The sequence below is a fragment of the Leptodactylus fuscus genome, chromosome 5, assembly GCF_031893055.1.
Source record: "Leptodactylus fuscus isolate aLepFus1 chromosome 5, aLepFus1.hap2, whole genome shotgun sequence".
Taxonomy (NCBI): domain Eukaryota; kingdom Metazoa; phylum Chordata; class Amphibia; order Anura; family Leptodactylidae; genus Leptodactylus; species Leptodactylus fuscus.
In genome coordinates, this window is record NC_134269.1 from 42457463 (window position 1) to 42480086 (window position 22624).

The window sequence follows — 22624 nt, forward strand, 5'->3', positions numbered from 1 at the left end:
GTGCATGGAAAAAAAAAAAAATCTAGGAAAAAAAAACATGACCTATCTTCTTGAAAAACCCACTGAAATCAATGAGAGACGGAAGAAAATGCTAGCGGTTTTTGATGCAGTTTTTGCAAAAAGCACAGCGAAAGCCGTTAAAAAAAAAAAATGCAGGGAAAAAAAAAAAAAGTAGTGTTTCCCAATTCCTGAAGCAGATTTTTTTTTTATCCTGCAAAAAAACTCCATGTGAACATGGGAGATACAGACCAAACCCAAGTCCTCTTAGCACATGGAGCCTTGTGGCAACTGCAATGGCCTGAATGCAGAATAGTGGTATTTGTATTCAGGAACACAACACTTGATACAAGTAAAGCCTCCATGTTTTTACGGATTGAAAAATTATATTTCAGTTCCTTGTTTCAGCACAGGGCATGGCTGACAGTTCTTGTTAATACTGATGACAGCAATGTGTGCACATGTCCTTCATTTTAGCCAACAGTACTTTAACACCATATCTGCCATAGATCAAAATATCTGATATTTTAAGTCTCTTTCTTAAAATGATTGGTACCCCTTAAAGTAGAAAACATCCATCTTAATAGCCCAGAGTAGTCCCCACCCAGTGTCCCCTAGGACATTCCCTCTATATCCCTGAGCAGTTACCACTTCCTCAGTACATGGTTCATGCTACTGTTCAGGCTATGAAGGGAGGCCATGTTTAGACTAATGTGTAATCCCACCTTAAAGGGTTTATTTGGTTTTATTCGGTGTCTTATCCTTAGGCAAGGCCATCGACAGTCGTGTAACTACCAGGGTAGCAGCTGCCACAGGGCCCAGAACATTAGGGGGCTCGGTGGGTCCCTGATTTTTTTTGATTTTTTTTTTAATAGGCAATTACCTGCTTGAGTAACCCCAGCAGGTAATGGGCCCTATTTACTTACCGATCATCCTACTCACTGCTGCCTGCATTTCCCCTTCTGCGGACGTGGCTGTGATCTGGAGCGGGGATCAGTAAGTGAGGCCGTGGGCCCACGAAGCCCACAAACACTTTTAAGTCCCCGGAGTTTACTGATCGGGGGGCCAAGTGAGGTGAAGGAACAAAAAACACTGTTACTTACCTCTCCTATGCTCCAGGCCTGTTTGGTGACGTCCCAGATGTCACGTGGGCCAGGCCTGCATCATTTTGTGTTGCAATGCTGGCCTGGCTCACATGACATCTATATAAACATTGAGGATGGCTGAAACCAGCGGGGAGTGCACTGGAGCCCGGGAGAGGCAAGTAACAGTTTTTCTTATGTTTGAATCTTTCCCTGGGTCTCCAATCATTACACTGTGGAGTCTGAAAACGGGCTACTTGCCATACAAATTGTAGCAGCGAGTGTAGTTACTGCAGCACTGTCACTTCAATGGGACAATACCGCAGTGCTGTCAATAAGATGAGCCTTTACCAACAGATATTCCCACCATAGTAAATACTAGTTTACTGAAGCATGACATATTGCTAAGAGTCAGCTTGCACCTTTTCTTCTTATAGCACTGCCTATAAATCCTTGGATAACAGTAGCATGATGTCATGGCATGTAGGACTATACATACAAATGTGTACATTTAGTTCTAGGCGATGCTTACTGTCCTTTCTCTATATATTCAGCACACGTCCTACTCGTGTTACAGACAAATAGAAGGGCCTGTAAACTGGCCCATAGTGAGTCGATAAGAAAGGAGTCCGCAGTGTCAGAATTTCTGTCAGTATCACATTCCAGCCGAGGAGAAAGCTGATCCAAGCCCGTAGCACTTGCAGAGAGCAAAGGATTAATGTATTAATCCACCACAGATAGGACCTGTTAATCTCCAGCAGAGATGACAGAGCTCCAAGTTTAGGAGCAGTAAATAAAGGGAATTAAGATGAGGAAAAAATGACTACCGGAAGACGACTGACTGAGAAGACCCTGGCCGACAGAGATACCAAGTGTTAGTGGCGAAGTGACACCTACAATCCAAGCAATGTATACAGAGAAGTACACAACGCGACATACAGAGATAAAACCGTAAAGCGCGAGTAGATGCAATGTCTCTATCCAAAGAAATGACAATATAATGGTCGTGGGTATCCAGACATCTCCTAGCCCTGACAGATGATCTTTGGTCCTCAGAAGAAATAAGTCACCACCTGAGGGCTCTGGCAATGGCTTTCTACTCCTTCGCGAGCATGCAGGTGTACAATGGACCTGGGACAGCCAAATAAGCGATCAGCTAAAAGTTATCCACGTTCAGCTATATTCAGATGGGCTAAAATACTATTAAATCTAGTATAAGGATCTACATCAGATGTTGGCAGAAGACCAAAGGTACATTTACCATCACATTGTATGAGGCAGAATCAACCAGGCCCCTCAATACAAGGCAAACAATTGCTAGAATAAAGGATAATTTAGTGAAAAATGGTGTGCCCCGAATGACGCACAAAGACACTGAGGCAGATTTATGAAGACTGGGAACATCTTCATAGCCCCGAAGACGGCAGACAGTGCACCTCATATAAGACGAGACGCACGGCTCCTCATAAATGATGTACACCCTCCACCAGGTTATGTGAAATGTACGTCATCTCCTAGCTAACGGGAAAACAATGAGGTTTTTAAAATTTGCCAAATCATGTTTTGTGCATAATTTGTGACTTTTTATGCTTTGTATGCCAGAAAGCTAGCGCTTAAGGCATAATAAATCTGTCCCATTATACTGCAGAGACACATGGTACAATATGATGGGGGTTTCTGGGAGCTTTATATTGATGACTTAACTTCTGGATAGGTTATCAATATGTAATTGGTGGGAGTCTAACATCTGGGACCTATGCCGATCAGCTGTATGAAGTCGCTTTGGCACTCACAATCACTGCAGCCTTTCTAATTTCACAACAATTCAAATTGCACACAAACTAAACATTAAATCTAAGTATATGTAATACGTAGTCTAAGAATTATTACATTTACGTACACAATTCAACAAATTTGCATCAAAATGCAAAACGTTTGTGTGGATTTGCTACGGCAGATTGTCTTGCCTTGCTGGCAGTTTGCTTTGCTTCTTTTATGACCAGAAAGGAGATATGGGAAAAGTTTCTCCATAGATACACAGGTTAAAGGGTTTTTTGGGGGATTTAATATGAGATCAGTTATAGGTTCAATAAACAGGACTCGCACAGATCAGCTAGTCACAACCTCTTCACTCAACATCAGGCACAACTTTGTACATTACATAGACATAGTTGATGAGGTTGGATGAAGTCATCAGTCAATCAAATCCAACCTATAACCCTACAATCCCTACAGTGTTGATAAAGCAGCTCAGCCCCATTCACTTGAATGAAATGGAGTGGCCACTATACCAAGTGACTGATCTACGTAACTTTATAGGCCCAAAGAAGAGGATGTTGTGCCTGTGATCACTGGGCATCTTTAAACCGATGATCTGTGGGCGTCAAGGGCATCAAACCCTCCTCTTCAAGCAGATGATCTATGAGGGTCAACCATGTCAGACCCCATGATCACATATTGATGACCTATCCAGAGGATAGGTAATCAAATATAAGCCCTGAAAAACCCTTTTAAGAAGATTGACATGTATAAGATTACCTTGAGGTCCCGGTGGATGATAGGCATTTTGCACTGATGAAGACGAGCCACAGCTTCACATGTGTCACAAAAGATCTGCAACACCTCGCCCTCTGTGAATCCAGTCTGTAAACGTTGATTCATTAAATTTACCACTTGCCCCCCTGCAGGAAGAAGAACATACAATGTATCATCAATGTCTCTGGCTTCTATGACCCCCGACAACTACCCCAGTACAATCCATAATACAGCATATCTTTAACTGCAATATTCTTTTATGTCAGTTTCAGTAATGCAACAATACATGGTCTCTTTTTATTCACCAGGCATCACCAGATGGTAAAAAAACTGCCCATACTACTAAGAAATAAATGCTGCAGGATAAAAGCACCGCAGGATAAAAATCTGGTATTATGTGCTCAAAGCGGAAAACAAAAATATAAATGTAACAGATTATAAAGACACAGAGGAAGAAGAACACCGCAGATGTCTGCAGAGAAATGAATAGGACAGGCAGAAATAGAACAATGAAACTATGGTACTCTTCTGATATTTAAAGGGACAGTCCAGCCATATAAAAGGGATTTTAACTACACTTGAGTCCCACTGCACTTTTAGATGTAGAGCTCAATGCGGTGGCCACATTCACATCAGCGTTTGTATTCCGTCCGGGGGAGACCGAACCTCCCCGAATCGAATACCAAACGCAACTGCAAGCGGTGTGCCAGTGAAAGTACATGGACCCCGTAGACTATAATGGCGTCTGTGTGCTTGCCGCCAGCACTCCGCAGGGATCATGCAAGCAGGAAAGTACTTCTCAATCTACTTTCCTGCCTGCATGATTTGTGCGGGCAGAGCGCAGCCAGCACACGGGCCACATTATAATCTATGGGGTCCGTGTGCTTTCACTGCACAGCGCTTGCAGTTACATTCGGTATTTCGTTCGGGGAGGTCATCATGCGGACTCCCCTGAACGGAATACCGAAAGTAGATGTGAATGAAGGGTAAGCCAGTTCCTTTCTCCATTACAAAGTAGTCCTTGTAGCCATGAGCTAAGCAAGCTGATTAAATTTGCAGATGTGAGAAGGGGGCTGGCTTAGCTACCTCATTATTACAGCCAGATCCCTTTAACATCTATATGCCCTCATATTGCTGTTTCTTTCCCTTTAACACTGCCAAGCATTCCCCTGAAAAGGCCAGCAATAAAGTCTTGATCAGAGTAGAAGCAGGACTTGTGAAATACTCCATGCAATGGAGCAAGTTCGTACTCAGGAAATGCCAAACAACCGCTTGACAACTGTCCAGTAATACACAAGACCACCACCTAGATCCCTATGGTCATGTAAAGGGCCATATGTACCTGTAGTATGGGTGCTCTAGATAAGAAAGATCAAATCACAAGACCGACATAAGATCTACTGCCCAACAGAGCATAGTGGGAATTGTAATAAAGAAGTCACATGACCCTATGCAAAATAACGTTGGTTCCCGTAGCCTCACCTCGACAGAAATCCATGAGGATAAGTACTTCCCATACATCTCCACTGCTGACAGAATTAATGCTGGAGTCTATGTAGCCAACAATGTTCTTATGTCCTGACAGATCCCTCTGCAAACAAAACAAGAGCATTAGTCAGGAATACAATAAAGACTATAAGAAACTGGACACACAAGAGGTAGACATGAATCAGAGGTAGTGCTGGTATTTCTTAAAGAGAGACCCTTCAGTGGTATCCATCGCTCAGTGCTTAAAGTGGACACAAAGACGGAACGTCACGTTTAGTAACAGGTCACAGGTCTTCGTGAATCTCATAGGGAATCTTTAACATGTGAAACATGGTTGTGTGAATGCTCTCTTACTATAAGGGTAAATTCAACTGGAATGGAAAAGCTGCAGATTTATAGCAGCAGGACTGTGTGTAAGGCAAAGGCCCCATGTTACAGAAACGCAGCTTTATTTTTCTGCAAATTTTTCTGTGATTTTGTGAGCCAAAGCCAGGAGTGGATTGAGCAGAAGCGAGAAGTATAAGAGCTTCTATATATTTCCTATTCCTTTTGTAGTCATTCTTGGCTTTAGCTCAGAAAAACGTTGCAAAATCTGCAACAAAAAAAGCTGAGTTTCCGCAACGTGCCTAAATCACACAGATTACATTAGCCACATCAATTAGGTTATCGATGATATCTACATGTTATAGATGTGACCTGCAATTCTGTTGAATACTGGGCAGATTTGTTGCAGATTTCAATTGTGATGACATCAACTGGGAAGCTATTCACAAGTGTGGCTTACAAATTATAGGTGAGTGTGTGTATATATATATATATATATATATATATATATATATATATATATATATATATATATATATACACATACATACATACATACATACATACACACACACACACACACACACACTAAAAATTAAATCCAAATATATATAATACTAGCTGGTACCCACGACTTTGTCTGTGGTGATTGTAGAAGTGGGTATATACAGGCGTGGGTAAGGTTTTCGTACTGTGTATAAGGTATGGGATATGAAATGTAACTTTGTATCTTGTTTTTGCTGTAATTCTGAGAATACGTGAGACTTTTGTGTTGAACGTAATTTGTAGTTCAGCTGCTATACGGTGTTGTTATAAACTGTACATAGTGTCTTTGGGACAGAGGTATTTCAGGCTAATATACTTCGATATACGACATTGTATGATTTGTTATTTTCCGCCAGTACATGTAAGTTTTGGGCACAGGATACTCTTGAGCAAGCCACATAAAGTCTGTCCCTGTGCATGACAGTTTAGTAACTCCATGTGCCTCTTATTAATAGCAATTAACCCCATAATGTCCCTCACATTAACCCCTGTGTAAGAGTTACTGATAGAGATGAGCGGATCAGCCGATCCGAACAGCACGCTCGCATAGAAATGAATGGACGTAGCCAGCACATGGGGGGTTAAGCGCGCCGGCTACATTCAAGCGGAAGTACCAGGTGCATCCATTCATTTGTATGGAGCGTGCTGTTCGGATCGGCTGATCCCAACAGTACTCGCTCATCTCTAGTTACGGATATGTGAGAGACTTGGAGGTAATAATTAAGTATCTTCATTACTGAGGTCTTTTATTAGTACCTCCATATGTCTCACATATTAGTAACCTTTATATGAGGCACACAGGGGTTAATATGAGGGACATGATGGGGTTTATTCCTCTTAATATGGGGCACACAGGGGTTAATATGAGGGACATGATGGGGTTATTGCTATTAATGTGAGGCACACAGGGGTTAATATGAGGGACATGATGGGGTTATTGCTATTAATGTGAGGCACACAGGGGTTAATATGAGGGACATGATGGGGTTTATTCCTATTAATGTGAGGCACATGGAGTTACTAACACTAAACTAATAACCCCATGCCTGACATTAATGAGAATAGGAACTAAAGGAAGGGAGCTGTGTGTTTCTTACTTTCACTTTGCTAGCAGCTTCGGCAGGAGCTATCACTATAGCAGGCAGAGACCTGAGCGATTAAGTTCCACCCCCTGGGTTTCCTGCACCCCTCTCAAAGGGGAGTGTCCTTATGCCTCAGCTCTAGCAGAGCACTGAAGGGAGGGGACACTCTGACTTCATTTAACTCTTGCAGGTCCTGTGCTGCTGGTGTGCCAGTGAAATATGGCAGGAGTGCCACTCTTGGCATGTGTGCCAGGGGTTGCTGACCTCTGCTGTAGGGGGTAATATGAATTTTGTGGCTTGCTATGGTCCAAAGTGTGTGAGATTGCAGAGATAGTGATGTGAGTTTGGGTTTTGTGGGGGTCCTGGGAAAAATGTATGTGCGCTATTGTGACGAAAAGTAGCCTATTGCGCAATCGAGTGTAGTGACTATGTTTGTGGAAAATTTCAGCCAAATCGGTGGAGCGGTTTTTGCGTGATTGACCGCCAAACATCCGAACATCCAAAGTCACAAACTCACAAACATTTCACATTTATAATATTAATAGGATACAATCTAAGTTATTATATATACGTTCACAATTTATCAAATTTGCTTCAACGTTGTGTAACTCTTCCTTATACAAAGAATTACTGGACACAGCCCTAATAGCGGTGCTGTAACCATTGCTGTATTAAGCACAGAAGATTTTTATCCAATGGTTCCCTATAGAAAGACATGAAGTAGCAGAATTGATACAGAAAGTATAATGGAAACCGTTCTAAGGTTAAAGCCCAATGTTGCGGAAATTTTTATTTTTATTTTTTTGTTGCAGATTTTGTTTTAGTTTTTTTGAGCCAAAGCCAAGAATGTCTAGAAAAAAGCAAATATATAGGAAGTTCTTATACTTCTACCTTCTGCTTAATCCACTCCTGGCTTTAGCTCGAAAAAGGCAACAAAAAGAGCTGCGTTTCCGCAATATGGGGCCCCAGCCTTAATGTCCATTGCTGTCATCCTATGACGGATGACAGCAAAAGACTGTTATGATGGAAGTGTGACCATACCCTTACTTTTTATTATAAATACTTACTTGCCAAACCTAGAATACCCCTTTAACATCCTTATAAACATTTTTAAAGACGTTTTACATGTATAAGGGTCCATTCACACTACGTAATCGCCAGCTTATTCTGAACGCAAAACACGTTCAGAATCAGCGGCGTATAAAGCAGTTCCCATTCATTTCTATGGGAGCCAGCATACGAGCGCTCCCCATAGAAATGAATGGGCTGCTTCTTTCACTACGAGCACTCCCACTGAAGTGAATGGGAAGTGCTCGCGTGTTCGGCTAGCTCTGCTCATGCCGAGCCGTACACGCCAGCACTTCTCATTCACTTCAATGGGACTGCTCGCAGTGAAAGAAGCAGCCCATTCATTTCTATGGGGAGCGCTCGTATGCCGGCTCCAATAGAAATGAATGGGAACTGCTTTATACGCTGCTGATTCTGAACGTGTTTTACGTTCAGAATAAGCTGCCGTATACGTAGTGTGAATGCACCCTTATAGTGCAAAATTATTACTTACACTACCTGAATAGGAAATGAGTGTGAGTATTTGGTTCCCCAGATAATAGATTACAAGCGTGTTTATGTTTGTATTGGCCGCGGCGTCTATGACCGCAGCTCTACTTGACTATGTTGTCACAAGATATCTGGAATCTGAAATATTTGCACCATTTACTTTTCCAGTCCAAATTATTTGACATTGCCTAAGTGATAAACAGTCATACAACACTATACTTGGGCTATAGGAAAGCACAAGGAATGTCCTCTATAAATCCAGGTTTAGTAAAGGTCACCGTCCTCTTGTGATGCATTGCGCCTTCCATTTGTATGCAGCATGAAAAGGTTAACACCATACCGTCGTCCATTCCACATCACCCTCTTACCATGATCTGAATCTCTCTCTTGCAAACCTGAAGGTCATGTTCATTATTCACATACATGCGCTTCAGAGCCCGTCTCATCCCATTACTGGTCCGGACAAGGAAGACCAGGGCAAAGCCACCTGTTCAGATAAAAAGAAGAAAAAAAAAAAACCTTTAGAACCAGCGCCACAAATGTATAAATCCTGGATCAGTCATTTCACACACAATTTGCAGGTGCAATAGTCAGGAATGTCTCATGAGGCATTTGCAAGAACATTGGTTGGTACTAAAAAGGCATACAGTGTCATACAACCTTTTGGTACTAGCCCCAGACCCAGCACATTTCTATATAGATGAACAAGGTATGTTGCTGCATTGAAGCCTATGGGGCAGCATTGCCATATCCACACCCTTTGTTTGTATGGTGAGTGAGCAGTGTGGCTCACGGGATGTAAACATTACTGAGAGCCGTGAAGTCTCGGTACAAGTGATATGTGAGGGTCCTGGGTGTCAAACCCCTGCAGGTTCAATATTAATGGCTTATCCTAAGGATTTCTGAACTCTTATCAGTCAGTTTAATTGAATTTGGCTGATAAGGGCTGAGATAGGGAGTCTGTCACCTCTGTATGTAATGCAAACTGACTCAAATCCAGCTCTGCTACATCAGCTTCACACTGTGGTAATTCATTTACAACCAATCCCATGCAAGTGAAACCCCACCCACCAATGTACCGAGAAAAGCAGGAAGTGCACAACAGCCTGCAGGTTAGTGAACAAGCGTCATGGGAATACCCCTTTAAGTAACAGCCCCCCCCCTCTCCATAGACATCTGTGTGAGAGCTGGATACGGATATGAGCTCTATGTAATCAGACTGAGTTAAGATGAAAAGAAGAAGAACAGCCTAATAATTGGAGAAGGAAACATTTATTTAATAAAGATGTATTACAAAGTTTCTTATATTGACCAGTACTATTCATTTCTAATGGGACTACAATTGGAGGTACGCTTGAAGGTCATTGCATACCATTGCTTTTTTCTTGCTCAGCGTATCAGTCTCTGTGTACAGTTTATAGGTTGTCACTGAACGCTGCTGGTATTCAGAGCAATGGTGGAATGTGCAAATTGGCTGACAGGCCTTCAGGATAACATGCGGTCATTGCCAATGTTGCGTGCACAAACCCTGTGTAATGGGGCATGCACCTAGATCACATTCTACTGTACAGTGGCTCCATAAATGTGTCAAAACACACTGCAATATTGTTCTCACGGGTTCTTACGCCTCTGTGTGTTTTGGTACATGGCAGTCCAGTATGGTCACTTCTAATCTAACGCACCCCATAATATAAATGAAGAATTCTACATTAGAAAACTGTTCTCTAATGTATTGTTGGAATAGGCACCAGAACTGCAGCCTCACTTTAAGAGGTCCTCTTAATCCTCTAAAAGGAGTCAAAACCCCATGAGTCTTCCTTACAATTCTGCAGTTTCCCCTTGCCAGATCTGCAAGCCTCAATGTAAATTAGATGGTCTATAATGGTCTATGGCGCTGCATTTATTATGGGCTGAGAATGTTTTCCTATCACCTGGGGACGGATTCTATTCTGGACTGGATGCAGGATGTGGTGAGGACTCTGTTTAGGTTCTCTCTTTGAGAGTTATTTTTAATCGTGGAAAAATGCATCTTTACAAGGTGTGGATGATCAGTAACAGGGAACAGATGGGCTCCGCAGACACATCCTTATGAGACAAGGATTACTGCCTATCTGAGGAGCAGAACTCCATCAGGCAGGAAACAAAACGTCAGGTTCACATCCATGCAGAATTTCTTTATGCTTCCAGTTAATAATTCCTCCCCACAGAGTGGACGCTTTTTCTCATTGCTGTATATATAATTTACCAAATTTAATGCATATCTAACCAATTCCCTAATTTACATAAGGTTACTTTTTTTTTCATGCAGTGTAAAAAGATATCTGTATATTTAATAAAATTATAGTATTCCAGTCCAACCATAATCTGCACCATTCTAGACTATTGCCCTTCACATCTGTAAACTACGGTACATACTCGAGTATAAGCCGAATTTTAAAGCACAGTTTTTGTGCTGAAAAAGCCCCCCTCGGCTTATACTCAAGTCAAGCAAGGCTGGTCTATGACCAGCCGCAATAGTAATGTGTAGAATCTCCCATAGAATAGTGAATTAAAAAAAAAAAAGAAACTTTAAAAAATATTATAAAAAAAAATAAAATAAATGAAAAGTTGTAAGTCCCTCCTTTCCCTAGAATACATATAAAAGTAGAAAATGACTGTGATACACATTATACACATTAGGTGTCCCTGTGTCTGACAGTGCCCGGTCTACTGAATATAGGGTATCTGCAGTGCTCCTGTTCCATCGGGAAGGGGTTAATAGGAGCCTTGCAGATACACTATATTCACAGCCAGGCTGAATTCCAAGTGGAGGAAAAAAAACAGTCCTCAAGCTCAGGGAGGGGGCAGACAGACAACCAAAACACCCCCTCCCCTTCCCCAGCAACTACTGCACCCAAAAACCATTTTAATTTTTGAAAGTTTCCATTAGCTGCTGCATTTCCCCCCCCCCCTCGGCTTATACTCGAGTCAATAAGTTTTCCCAGTTTTTTGTGATAAAATTAGGGGGGGGGTCGGCTTATACTCGAGTATATACGGTAACTGCCTTTCGGTGACCACCACTGGGATGTGCAATAAGTATACAGCAGCTACTGATCTAGGAAGGAGAAGTATACAGATTCTTCTCCCAAACTGGAACATTTTATTGAGCCCAGTAATGCAAAACCTAAAGTAGCACCCCCACAAGATGTATTATTCTCTGGTCAGTTAGGAGGGTCCAAGACATACATTGTAGTCACAGTAATCTACTTAATGGTGACTTATTTGTGAGCTACCAAATTCCCTCTGGTCCTCAAGTTGTGTCATGTGACCAGCTCTCTGACTCCAAGGCCCCATTGTAATATATATGCACTTACCCAGTGCTATCTACAATACTGGTGTCTTCATATGCTGTAGAATAGCCTTTGGACCTCCTGAGGCTTAAAGGGATTCTACCATTAAAAAACTTTTTTTCTGTAGATAAGACGTCGGAATAGCCTTTAGAAAGGCTATTTCTCTCTTACCTTTAGACGTGGTCTCCGCCGCGCCGTTCCTTAGAAATACCAGTTTTTACCGGTATGTAAATTAGTTCTCTCGCAGCGATGGGGGCAGACCCCAGCACTGAAAATACGATGAGGGTGTCCCCACTGCTGCTTGAGAACAGGATCCTGCGACGCCTCTATCTTCGGCTGGATGCTCCCCTTCTTTCTTTGGCGGCGTCACCTCTGACACCTGCGCAGTTGGCTCTGCCAGTGATACACTAGTACAGCCGACTGCGCATGCACGCAATTGCGGTCTCAGAACTATGGCCACCGGCATGTGCAGTCGGCTGTACTAGTGTCTCACTGGCAGAGCCAACTGCGCAGGCGTCAGAGGTGAGGCCGCCAAAGAAAGACGAGGAAAGAAGGGGAGGATCCAGCAGAAGATAGAGGTGTCGAAGGATCCTGTTCTCGGGCAGCGGTGGGGACGCCCTCATCGCATATTCAGTGCTAGGGCACGCCCCCATCGCTGCGAGAGAACTAATTTACATACCGGTATTTCTAAGGAACGGCGCGGCGGAGATCACATCTAAAGATAAGAGACGAATAGCCTTTCTAAAGGCTATTCCGACGTCTTAGCCACAGAAAAAAGGTTTTTAATGGTAGAATCCCTTTAAGGCTAGTTCACACGCAATTACGCATGTGCATATTCCGTCGCGGCTGCTGCGACGGGATGCCGGTACAGTGCACAACATCCCGTTGCGGCTTTCTGCTCCAGATTAGGCCCAAATGAATGAGCCTAGTCCAGGGGGTGCTGTCGTGAGGCGGACGCCGGGGCTGATTCAGCCACGGACTCTGCCTGAAGAAAGGGCAGCTCATTTCTTTTTTCCGCTAGCGGCAATATGTAGGGCAATAACTATAAAGGCTAGCAGGCCAGGCTCCAGCGGACAAGGAATTTTTTACATCCTCCCCTATTACGGTAGCCAAATAGTTCCAATTCCATCTATAAGTAGTGATTAATATAAATGTAATTTAATAAGGCGTTGCCGATAAAGCAACTGTTAAATAAGTAAAGTTGCGACAGCAGGGATGTGGTGGATGTATGCGCTGCAGGGTGATGTCATTGTTAAGATCAGGCCCAAGGCACATTGGATAAGTGAACCGGAGCAAATTTATCACTGCTGACATATGGATAGATTTACAGCAAAGTACTGTCAAATGTTTAAGCAAAGTCTAATACATATTTACTAAAATGTCACATGGCTCATGATAAATGTCCTTAATGCTAATCTATGTATGTATGAGTTACATTTATTCGAGATTTTCAAGGGGATGACCTGGAAAACGTTTTTTGGTAAGGAGGCCAGAGAATAAAAAAAACCCTACACACCACACTCACCGATCCCTGGTGCTCCAGTGTCTCCCGCCGGGGGTCATGCGACCACTGAGGCCAGTCAGTGGCCTAAACAAAGGTAAAGTGACGCCACTCACATACGCCACCTCTGAAGTCCAGCATCCTTTCCTTAGGCCTCAGCGGTCACGTGCAGCGATAAGATACCCAGTAATAACCCTTTAAGCCAAATCTTTGCTTACTACTAGAGATGAGCGAACACTAAAATGTTCGAGGTTCGAAATTCGATTCGAACAGCCGCTCAATGTTCGTGTGTTCGAACGGGTTTCGAACCCCATTATAGTCTATGGGGAACAGATACTCGTTAAGGGGGAAACCCAAATCCGTGTCTGGAGGGTCACCAAGTCCACTATGACACCCCAGGAAATGATGCCAACACCTCTGGAATGACACTGGGACAGCAGGGGAAGCATGTCTGGGGGCATCTAACACACCAAAGACCCTCTATTACCCCAACATCACAGCCTAACAACTACACACTTTACACACTCAATACCACCTCTCTGACAGTAGGAAAACACCTTGAAACATGTGTATTTGGCACTTGCAGTGAGGAGAGCTTGTCACCAGCAGTGAATTTGGCCCTTGTAGTAAGTTGAGGTTGGCACCAACATTTGTTTTGAAAATCAGGGTGGATTGAGCCTCTAACCAGCAGAGTTTGGGCAAATTCATGGTGGAGGGAGCCTCTAAAAACCCCAGTTTGGACCAATTCATGGTGGAGGGAGCCTCTAACCAGCCCAGTTTGGGCAAATTCATGGTGGAGGGAGCCTCTAAAAAACCCAGTTTGGACCAATTCATGGTGGAGGGAGCCTCTAACCAGCCCAGTTTGGGCAAATTCATGGTGGAGGGAGCCTCTAACCAGCCCAGTTTGGACCAATTAATGGTGGAGGGAGCCTCTAACCAGCCCAGTTTGGACCAATTAATGGTGGAGGGAGCCTCTAACCACCCCAGTTTGGACCAATTCATGGTGGAGGGAGCCTCTAAACAGCCCAGTTTGGGCAAATTCATGGTGGAGGGAGCCTCTAAAAAACCCAGTTTGGACCAATTCATGGTGGAGGGAGCCTCTAACCAGCCCAGTTTGGACCAATTAATGGTGGAGGGAGCCTCTAACCAGCCCAGTTTGGACCAATTAATGGTGGAGGGAGCCTCTAACCAGCCCAGTTTGGACCAATTAATGGTGGAGGGAGCCTCTAACCACCCCAGTTTGGACCAATTCATGGTGGAGGGAGCCTCTAAACAGCCAAGTTTGGACCAATTCATGGTGGAGGGAGCCTCTAAAAACCCCAGTTTGGACCAATTCATGGTGAAGGGAGCCTCTAACCAGCCCAGTTTGGACCAATTAATGGTGGAGGGAGCCTCTAAACAGCCAAGTTTTGGGAAATTCATGGTGGAGGGAGCCTCTAACCAGCCCAGTTTGGACCAATTCATGGTGGAGGGAGCCTCTAAACAGCCCAGTTTGGGCAAATTCATGGTGGAGGGAGCCTCTAAAAAACCCAGTTTGGACCAATTCATGGTGGAGGGAGCCTCTAACCAGCCCAGTTTGGACCAATTAATGGTGGAGGGAGCCTCTAACCAGCCCAGTTTGGACCAATTAATGGTGGAGGGAGCCTCTAACCACCCCAGTTTGGACCAATTCATGGTGGAGGGAGCCTCTAAACAGCCAAGTTTGGACCAATTCATGGTGGAGGGAGCCTCTAAAAACCCCAGTTTGGACCAATTCATGGTGGAGGGAGCCTCTAACCAGCCCAGTTTGGGCAAATTCATGGTGGAGGGAGCCTCTAAACAGCCCAGTTTGGGCAAATTCATGGTGGAGGGAGCCTCTAACCAGCCCAGTTTGGACCAATTAATGGTGGAGGGAGCCTCTAACCAGCCCAGTTTGGACCAATTAATGGTGGAGGGAGCCTCTAACCAGCCCAGTTTGGACCAATTAATGGTGGAGGGAGCCTCTAACCACCCCAGTTTGGACCAATTCATGGTGGAGGGAGCCTCTAACCAGCCCAGTTTGGACCAATTCATGGTGGAGGGAGCCTCTAAAAAACCCAGTTTGGACCAATTCATGGTGGAGGGAGCCTCTAAACAGCCCAGTTTGGGCAAATTCATGGTGGAGGGAGCCTCTAAACAGCCCAGTTTGGGCAAATTCATGGTGGAGGGAGCCTCTAACCAGCCCAGTTTGGACCAATTAATGGTGGAGGGAGCCTCTAACCAGCCCAGTTTGGACCAATTCATGGTGGAGGGAGCCTCTAAACAGCCCAGTTTGGGCAAATTCATGGTGGAAGGAGCCTCTAACCAGCAGAGTTGTGGGAAAGCAGGGTGGAGGGAGCCTCTAACCAGCAGAGTTGGTGGAAATCAGGGTGGAGGGAGCCTCTAACCAGCAGAGTTGGGGGAAATCATGTTGGAGGGAGCCTAGTATTAGCAGAATTGTGCAACGCTTATGGTGGATGAGTATGAGGATGCGGAGGAATTGGAGAGGTTGAGTACAGACATGGAGTTTCATGTTGGGGTGCTTTACACAGGTGGGCACAAAAATGAAGGCTCTATCCAGTGGTGGTTCATTTTTATCAAAGTGAGCCGGTCGGCACTCTCATCTGACAGACGGGTGCGCTTGTCAGTGATGATGCCACCGGCTGCACTGAACACCCTCTCAGATAGGACGCTGGCGGCAGGACAGGACAGCACCTCCAAGGCATATAGGGCAAGTTCAAGCCACAGGTCCAACTTCGACACCCAATACGTGTAGGGCGCAGAGGGGTCGGAGAGGACAGGGCTGTGGTCGGAAAGGTATTCCCGCAACATGTGCCTATACTTCTCACGCCTGGTGACACTAGGACCCTCCGTGGCGGCACTTTGGCGAGGGGGTGCCATCAAGGTGTCCCAGACCTTAGACAGTGTGCCCCTCGTTTGTGTGGACCGGTGAGAACTTGGTTGCCTACTGGAGGAACTGCCCTCCCTGCCGCCAACGTCACATGCTGGAAACATCTCCATCATATTCCGCACCAATTGCCTGTGGCAAGCATTGATGCGATTGGCCCTCCCCTCTACCGGAATAAAAGACGAGATGTTGTTTTTATACCGGGGGTCAAGGATAGCAAAGATCCAGTACTGGTTGTCCTCCATGATTTTGACAATACGCTTGTCGGTTGTAAAGCACCCCAACATGAACTCAGCCATGTCTGCCACAGTGTTAGTTGGCATGACTCCTCTGGCCCCACCGGAAAGTTCAATCTCCATTTCCTCCTCATCCTCCATGTCTACCCATCCGCGCTGCAACAATGGGACGATTCGAAGTTGCCCGGAAGCCTCCTGTATCACCATCACATCATCGGACAACTCTTCTTCCTCCTCCTCCTCCTCCTCCATTAAACGCAGTGAAGCGGACAGATGTGTGGACCTACTCTCCAGCTGTGACGGATCGGATGCTATCCCTAACTCCTCTGTGTGATCTGAGTTATCCCTGATGTCAATCAGGGATTCTCTCAGAACACACAAGAGCGGGATTGTAAGGCTCACCATCGCATCCTCAGAGCTCACCCTCCTTGTGGACTCCTCAAAGACCCGTAGGATGTCACAAAGGTCTCTCATCCATGGCCACTCATGGATGTGAAACTGAGGCAGCTGACTTTGTGGCACCCTAGGGTTTTGTAGCTGGTATTCCATCAAAGGTCTCTGCTGCTCAACCACTCTATTCAACATCTGAAACGTTGAGTTCCAGCGTGTGGGGACGTCGCACAAAAGCCGGTGTTGTGGCACATGCAGGCGTTGCTGGAGAGATTTTAAGCTAGCAGCGGCTACTGTCGACTTGCGAAAGTGGGCGCACATGCGCCGCACTTTCACCAGTAGCTCTGGAACATTGGGGTAGCTCTTTAGGAAACGTTGCACCACTAGGTTGAAGACGTGGGCCAGGCATGGAACATGTTGGAGTCCGGCAAGCTCCAGAGCTGCTACCAGGTTCCGGCCGTTATCACAAACGACCATGCCTGGGCCCAGGTGCAGCGGCTCAAACCATATTGCCGTCTCATCGAGGAGGGCATCCCTCACCTCGGAGGCAGTGTGCTGTCTGTCCCCCAAGCTGATCAGCTTCAGCACAGCCTGCTGACGTCTACCAACGCCAGTGCTGCAACGTTTCCAACTCGTAGCTGGGGTCAATCTAACAGCGGAGGAGGAGGCGGTGGCGGAGGAGGAGGCGGTGGCGGAGGAGGAGGCGGTAGAGGAGGAGGAGGGGGGTGTTCTTCTCGTGTCCCTGCCAGGAATGTTAGGCGGGGAGACGAGGTACACCGGGCCAGTTTGGGAAGCAGTCCCAGCCTCAACTACATTCACCCAGTGTGCCGTCAGTGAAATGTAGCGTCCCTGTCCGCATGCACTTGTCCACGCGTCGGTGGTCAAGTGGACCTTTGTGCAAAGCGCGGAACTAAGGGCCCGCCTGATGTTGAGTGACACGTGCTGGTGCAAGGCGGGGACGGCACACCGGGAGAAGTAGTGACGGCTAGGGACGGCATAGCGAGGTGCCGCAGTTGCCATCAGGTCCAGGAAGGCGGGAGTTTCAACAAGCCGGAACGCCAACATCTCCTGGGCCAGCAGTTTAGCGATGTTGGCGTTCAAGGCTTGCGCGTGTGGGTGGTTAGCAGTGTATTTCTGCCGCCGCTCCAATGTCTGAGAGATGGTGGGTTGTTGTAAAGAAACGCCTGATGGTGCCTTTGATGGTGCAGGAGAAGGAGATAAGACAGGACCAGGGGAGGATGAGGTAGAAGTCAACAAAGTGGCGGAGGCAGATGAAGTGGTGTCCTGGCTCGTCCTCTGGAGTGCATCGCCAGCACAGTCAGCAGTGGCAGTGGCAGAGGCAGAGGCAGTGGCAGAGGCAGTGGCAGTGGCGTGAACGGCAGGCGGCCTTTGTCCTGCCGTTGCTGCCTGCCACTGATTCCAGTGCTTGGATTCCAAATGACGGCGCATTGAAGTGGTGGACAGGTTGCTCTTCTCAGAGCCCCTAATCAATTTCGAGAGGCAAATTGTGCAGACAACACTATATCTGTCCTCGGCGCATTCCTTGAAAAAACTCCACACCTTCGAGAAACGTGCCCTCGAGGTGGGAGTTTTTCGGGGCTGGGTACGAACTGGAACATCTTGGGAGATTCCGGGTGTGGCCTGGCTTCGCCTAAGCTGCTGACCTCTGCCTCTGCCTCTAGCTACCCTTTTTGGTGCTGCACCTGCCTCAACATCCACACTACTTTCCCCGCTTGACATCCCCCCTGTCCAGGTCGGGTCAGTGTCCTCATCATCCACCACTTCCTCTTCCAACTCCTGTCTCATCTCCTCCTCCCGCACAATGCGCCGGTCAACTGGATGCCCTGACGGCAACTGCGTCACATCATCGTCGATGAGGGTGGGTTGCTGGTCATCCACCACCAAATCGAACGGAGATGGAGGAGACTCTAGTGTTTGAGCATCTGGACACAGATGCTCCTCTGTTAGGTTCGTGGAATCGTGACGTGGAGAGGCAGGTTGAGGGACAATGAAAGGAGCGGAGAACAGCTCTGGGGAGCAGGGACAGTTTGGGTTATTGTTCTGTAAAGCTTCGGAATTTTGGGAGGAAGGAAGACAAGACTGTTGGGTAATAGGAGGAGAGGAGGCAGAGTCTGACTGGCTGCTGGACAATGTGCTGTAAGCGTTCTCTGACAGCCATTGCAAGACCTGTTCCTGGTTCTCGGGCCTACTAAGGTTTGTACCCTGCAGTTTAGTTAATGTGGCAAGCAACCCTGGCACTGTGGAGTGGCGCAATGCTTGCTGCCCCACAGGAGTAGGCACGGGACGCCCTGTGGCTTCACTGCTACCTTGCTCCCCAGAACCATTCCCCCGACCTCGCCCACGGCCTCGTCCACGTCCCTTTCCGGGAGCCTTGCGCATTTTGAATTCCTAGTTAGAAATTGGCACTGTATACCAGTAGTAAAAATTGTGGGTGCACGTAACCCCAATATATTCTTTGAATTCCCAGTCAGACACTGGCACTATATGGCAGTAGCAAGAAATGAGGGTATTTGTATTCCCAATATACTCTTTGAATTCCCAGTCAGACAATGGCACTGTATACCAGTAGTAAAAATTGTGGGTGCACGTAACCCCAATATATTCTTTGAATTACCAGTCAGAAACTGGCACTATATGGCAGTAGCAAGAAATGAGGGTATTTGTATTCCCAATATACTCTTTGAATTCCCAGTCAGACAATGGCACTGTATACCAGTAGTAAAAATTGTGGGTGCACGTAACCCCAATATATTCTTTGAATTACCAGTCAGAAACTGGCACTATATGGCAGTAGCAAGAAATGAGGGTATTTATAACCCCAATATATTCTTTGAATTCCCAGTCAGACAATGGCACTGTATACCAGTAGTAAAAATTGTGGGTGCACGTAACCCCAATATATTCTTTGAATTCCCAGTCAGAAACTGGCACTATATGGCAGTAGCAAGAAATGAGGGTATTTGTATTCCCAATATACTCTTTGAATTCCCAGTCAGACAATGGCACTGTATACCAGTAGTAAAAATTGTGGGTGCACGTAACCCCAATATATTCTTTGAATTCCCAGTCAGAAACTGGCACTATATGGCAGTAGCAAGAAATGAGGGTATTTGTATTCCCAATATACTCTTTGAATTCCCAGTCAGACAATGGCACTGTATACCAGTAGTAAAAATTGTGGGTGCACGTAACCCCAATATATTCTTTGAATTACCAGTCAGACACTGGCACTATATGGCAGTAGCAAGAAATGAGGGTATTTGTATTCCCAATATACTCTTTGAATTCCCAGTCAGACAATGGCACTGTATACCAGTAGTAAAAATTGTGGGTGCACGTAACCCCAATATATTCTTTGAATTACCAGTCAGAAACTGGCACTATATGGCAGTAGCAAGAAATGAGGGTATTTATAACCCCAATATATTCTTTGAATTCCCAGTCAGACAATGGCACTGTATACCAGTAGTAAAAATTGTGGGTGCACGTAACCCCAATATATTCTTTGAATTCCCAGTCAGAAACTGGCACTATATGGCAGTAGCAAGAAATGAGGGTATTTGTATTCCCAATATACTCTTTGAATTCCCAGTCAGACAATGGCACTGTATACTAGTAGTAAAAATTGTGGGTGCACGTAACCCCAATATATTCTTTGAATTACCAGTCAGAAACTGGCACTATATGGCAGTAGCAAGAAATGAGGGTATTTATAACCCCAATATATTCTTTGAATTCCCAGTCAGACAATGGCACTGTATACCAGTAGTAAAAATTGTGGGTGCACGTAACCCCAATATATTCTTTGAATTCCCAGTCAGAAACTGGCACTATATGGCAGTAGCAAGAAATGAGGGTATTTGTATTCCCAATATACTCTTTGAATTCCCAGTCAGACAATGGCACTGTATACCAGTAGTAAAAATTGTGGGTGCACGTAACCCCAATATATTCTTTGAATTACCAGTCAGAAACTGGCACTATATGGCAGTAGCAAGAAATGAGGGTATTTATAACCCCAATATATTCTTTGAATTCCCAGTCAGACAATGGCACTGTATACCAGTAGTAAAAATTGTGGGTGCACGTAACCCCAATATATTCTTTGAATTCCCAGTCAGAAACTGGCACTATATGGCAGTAGCAAGAAATGAGGGTATTTGTATTCCCAATATACTCTTTGAATTCCCAGTCAGACAATGGCACTGTATACCAGTAGTAAAAATTGTGGGTGCACGTAACCCCAATATATTCTTTGAATTCCCAGTCAGAAACTGGCACTATATGGCAGTAGCAAGAAATGAGGGTATTTGTATTCCCAATATACTCTTTGAATTCCCAGTCAGACAATGGCACTGTATACCAGTAGTAAAAATTGTGGGTGCACGTAACCCCAATATATTCTTTGAATTACCAGTCAGAAACTGGCACTATATGGCAGTAGCAAGAAATGAGGGTATTTATAACCCCAATATATTCTTTGAATTCCCAGTCAGACAATGGCACTGTATACCAGTAGTAAAAATTGTGGGTGCACGTAACCCCAATATATTCTTTGAATTCCCAGTCAGAAACTGGCACTATATGGCAGTAGCAAGAAATGAGGGTATTTGTATTCCCAATATACTCTTTGAATTCCCAGTCAAACAATGGCACTGTATACCAGTAGTAAAAATTGTGGGTGCACGTAACCCCAATATATTCTTTGAATTACCAGTCAGAAACTGGCACTATATGGCAGTAGCAAGAAATGAGGGTATTTATAACCCCAATATATTCTTTGAATTCCCAGTCAGACAATGGCACTGTATACCAGTAGTAAAAATTGTGGGTGCACGTAACCCCAATATATTCTTTGAATTACCAGTCAGAAACTGGCACTATATGGCAGTAGCAAGAAATGAGGGTATTTGTATTCCCAATATACTCTTTGAATTCCCAGTCAGACAATGGCACTGTATACCAGTAGTAAAAATTGTGGGTGCACGTAACCCCAATATATTCTTTGAATTACCAGTCAGAAACTGGCACTATATGGCAGTAGCAAGAAATGAGGGTATTTGTATTCCCAATATACTCTTTGAATTCCCAGTCAGACAATGGCACTGTATACCAGTAGTAAAAATTGTGGGTGCACGTAACCCCAATATATTCTTTGAATTACCAGTCAGAAACTGGCACTATATGGCAGTAGCAAGAAATGAGGGTATTTGTAACCCCAATATATTCTTTGAATTCCCAGTCAGACAATGGCACTGTATACCAGTAGTAAAAATTGTGGGTGCACGTAACCCCAATATATTCTTTGAATTCCCAGTCAGACACTGGCACTATATGGCAGTAGCAAGAAATGAGGGTATTTGTATTCCCAATATATTCTTTGAATTCCCAGTCAGACAATGGCACTGTATACCAGTAGTAAAAATTGTGGGTGCACGTAACCCCAATATATTCTTTGAATTACCAGTCAGACACTGGCACTATATGGCAGTAGCAAGAAATGAGGGTATTTGTATTCCCAATATATTCTTTGAATTCCCAGTCAGACAATGGCACTGTATACCAGTAGTAAAAATTGTGGGTGCACGTAACCCCAATATATTCTTTGAATTACCAGTCAGAAACTGGCAC

General features: G+C 45.0%; 1 protein-coding gene across 3 annotated transcripts in view; it reads right to left on the reverse strand.

The window, feature by feature from the left end:
* Positions 1 to 22624, reverse strand: part of AAK1 (AP2 associated kinase 1) — a 112991-nt gene that overhangs the window by 48401 nt on the left and 41966 nt on the right. For all 3 annotated transcript variants that reach the window (XM_075273015.1, XM_075273016.1, XM_075273018.1), the window contains exons 2-4: positions 8980 to 9098; positions 5097 to 5205; positions 3618 to 3760 (exon numbers count right to left, since the gene is read on the reverse strand). In XM_075273015.1, the coding sequence (XP_075129116.1) occupies positions 3618 to 3760; positions 5097 to 5205; positions 8980 to 9098 (371 nt within the window). The remainder of the gene's footprint in view (positions 1 to 3617; positions 3761 to 5096; positions 5206 to 8979; positions 9099 to 22624) is intronic.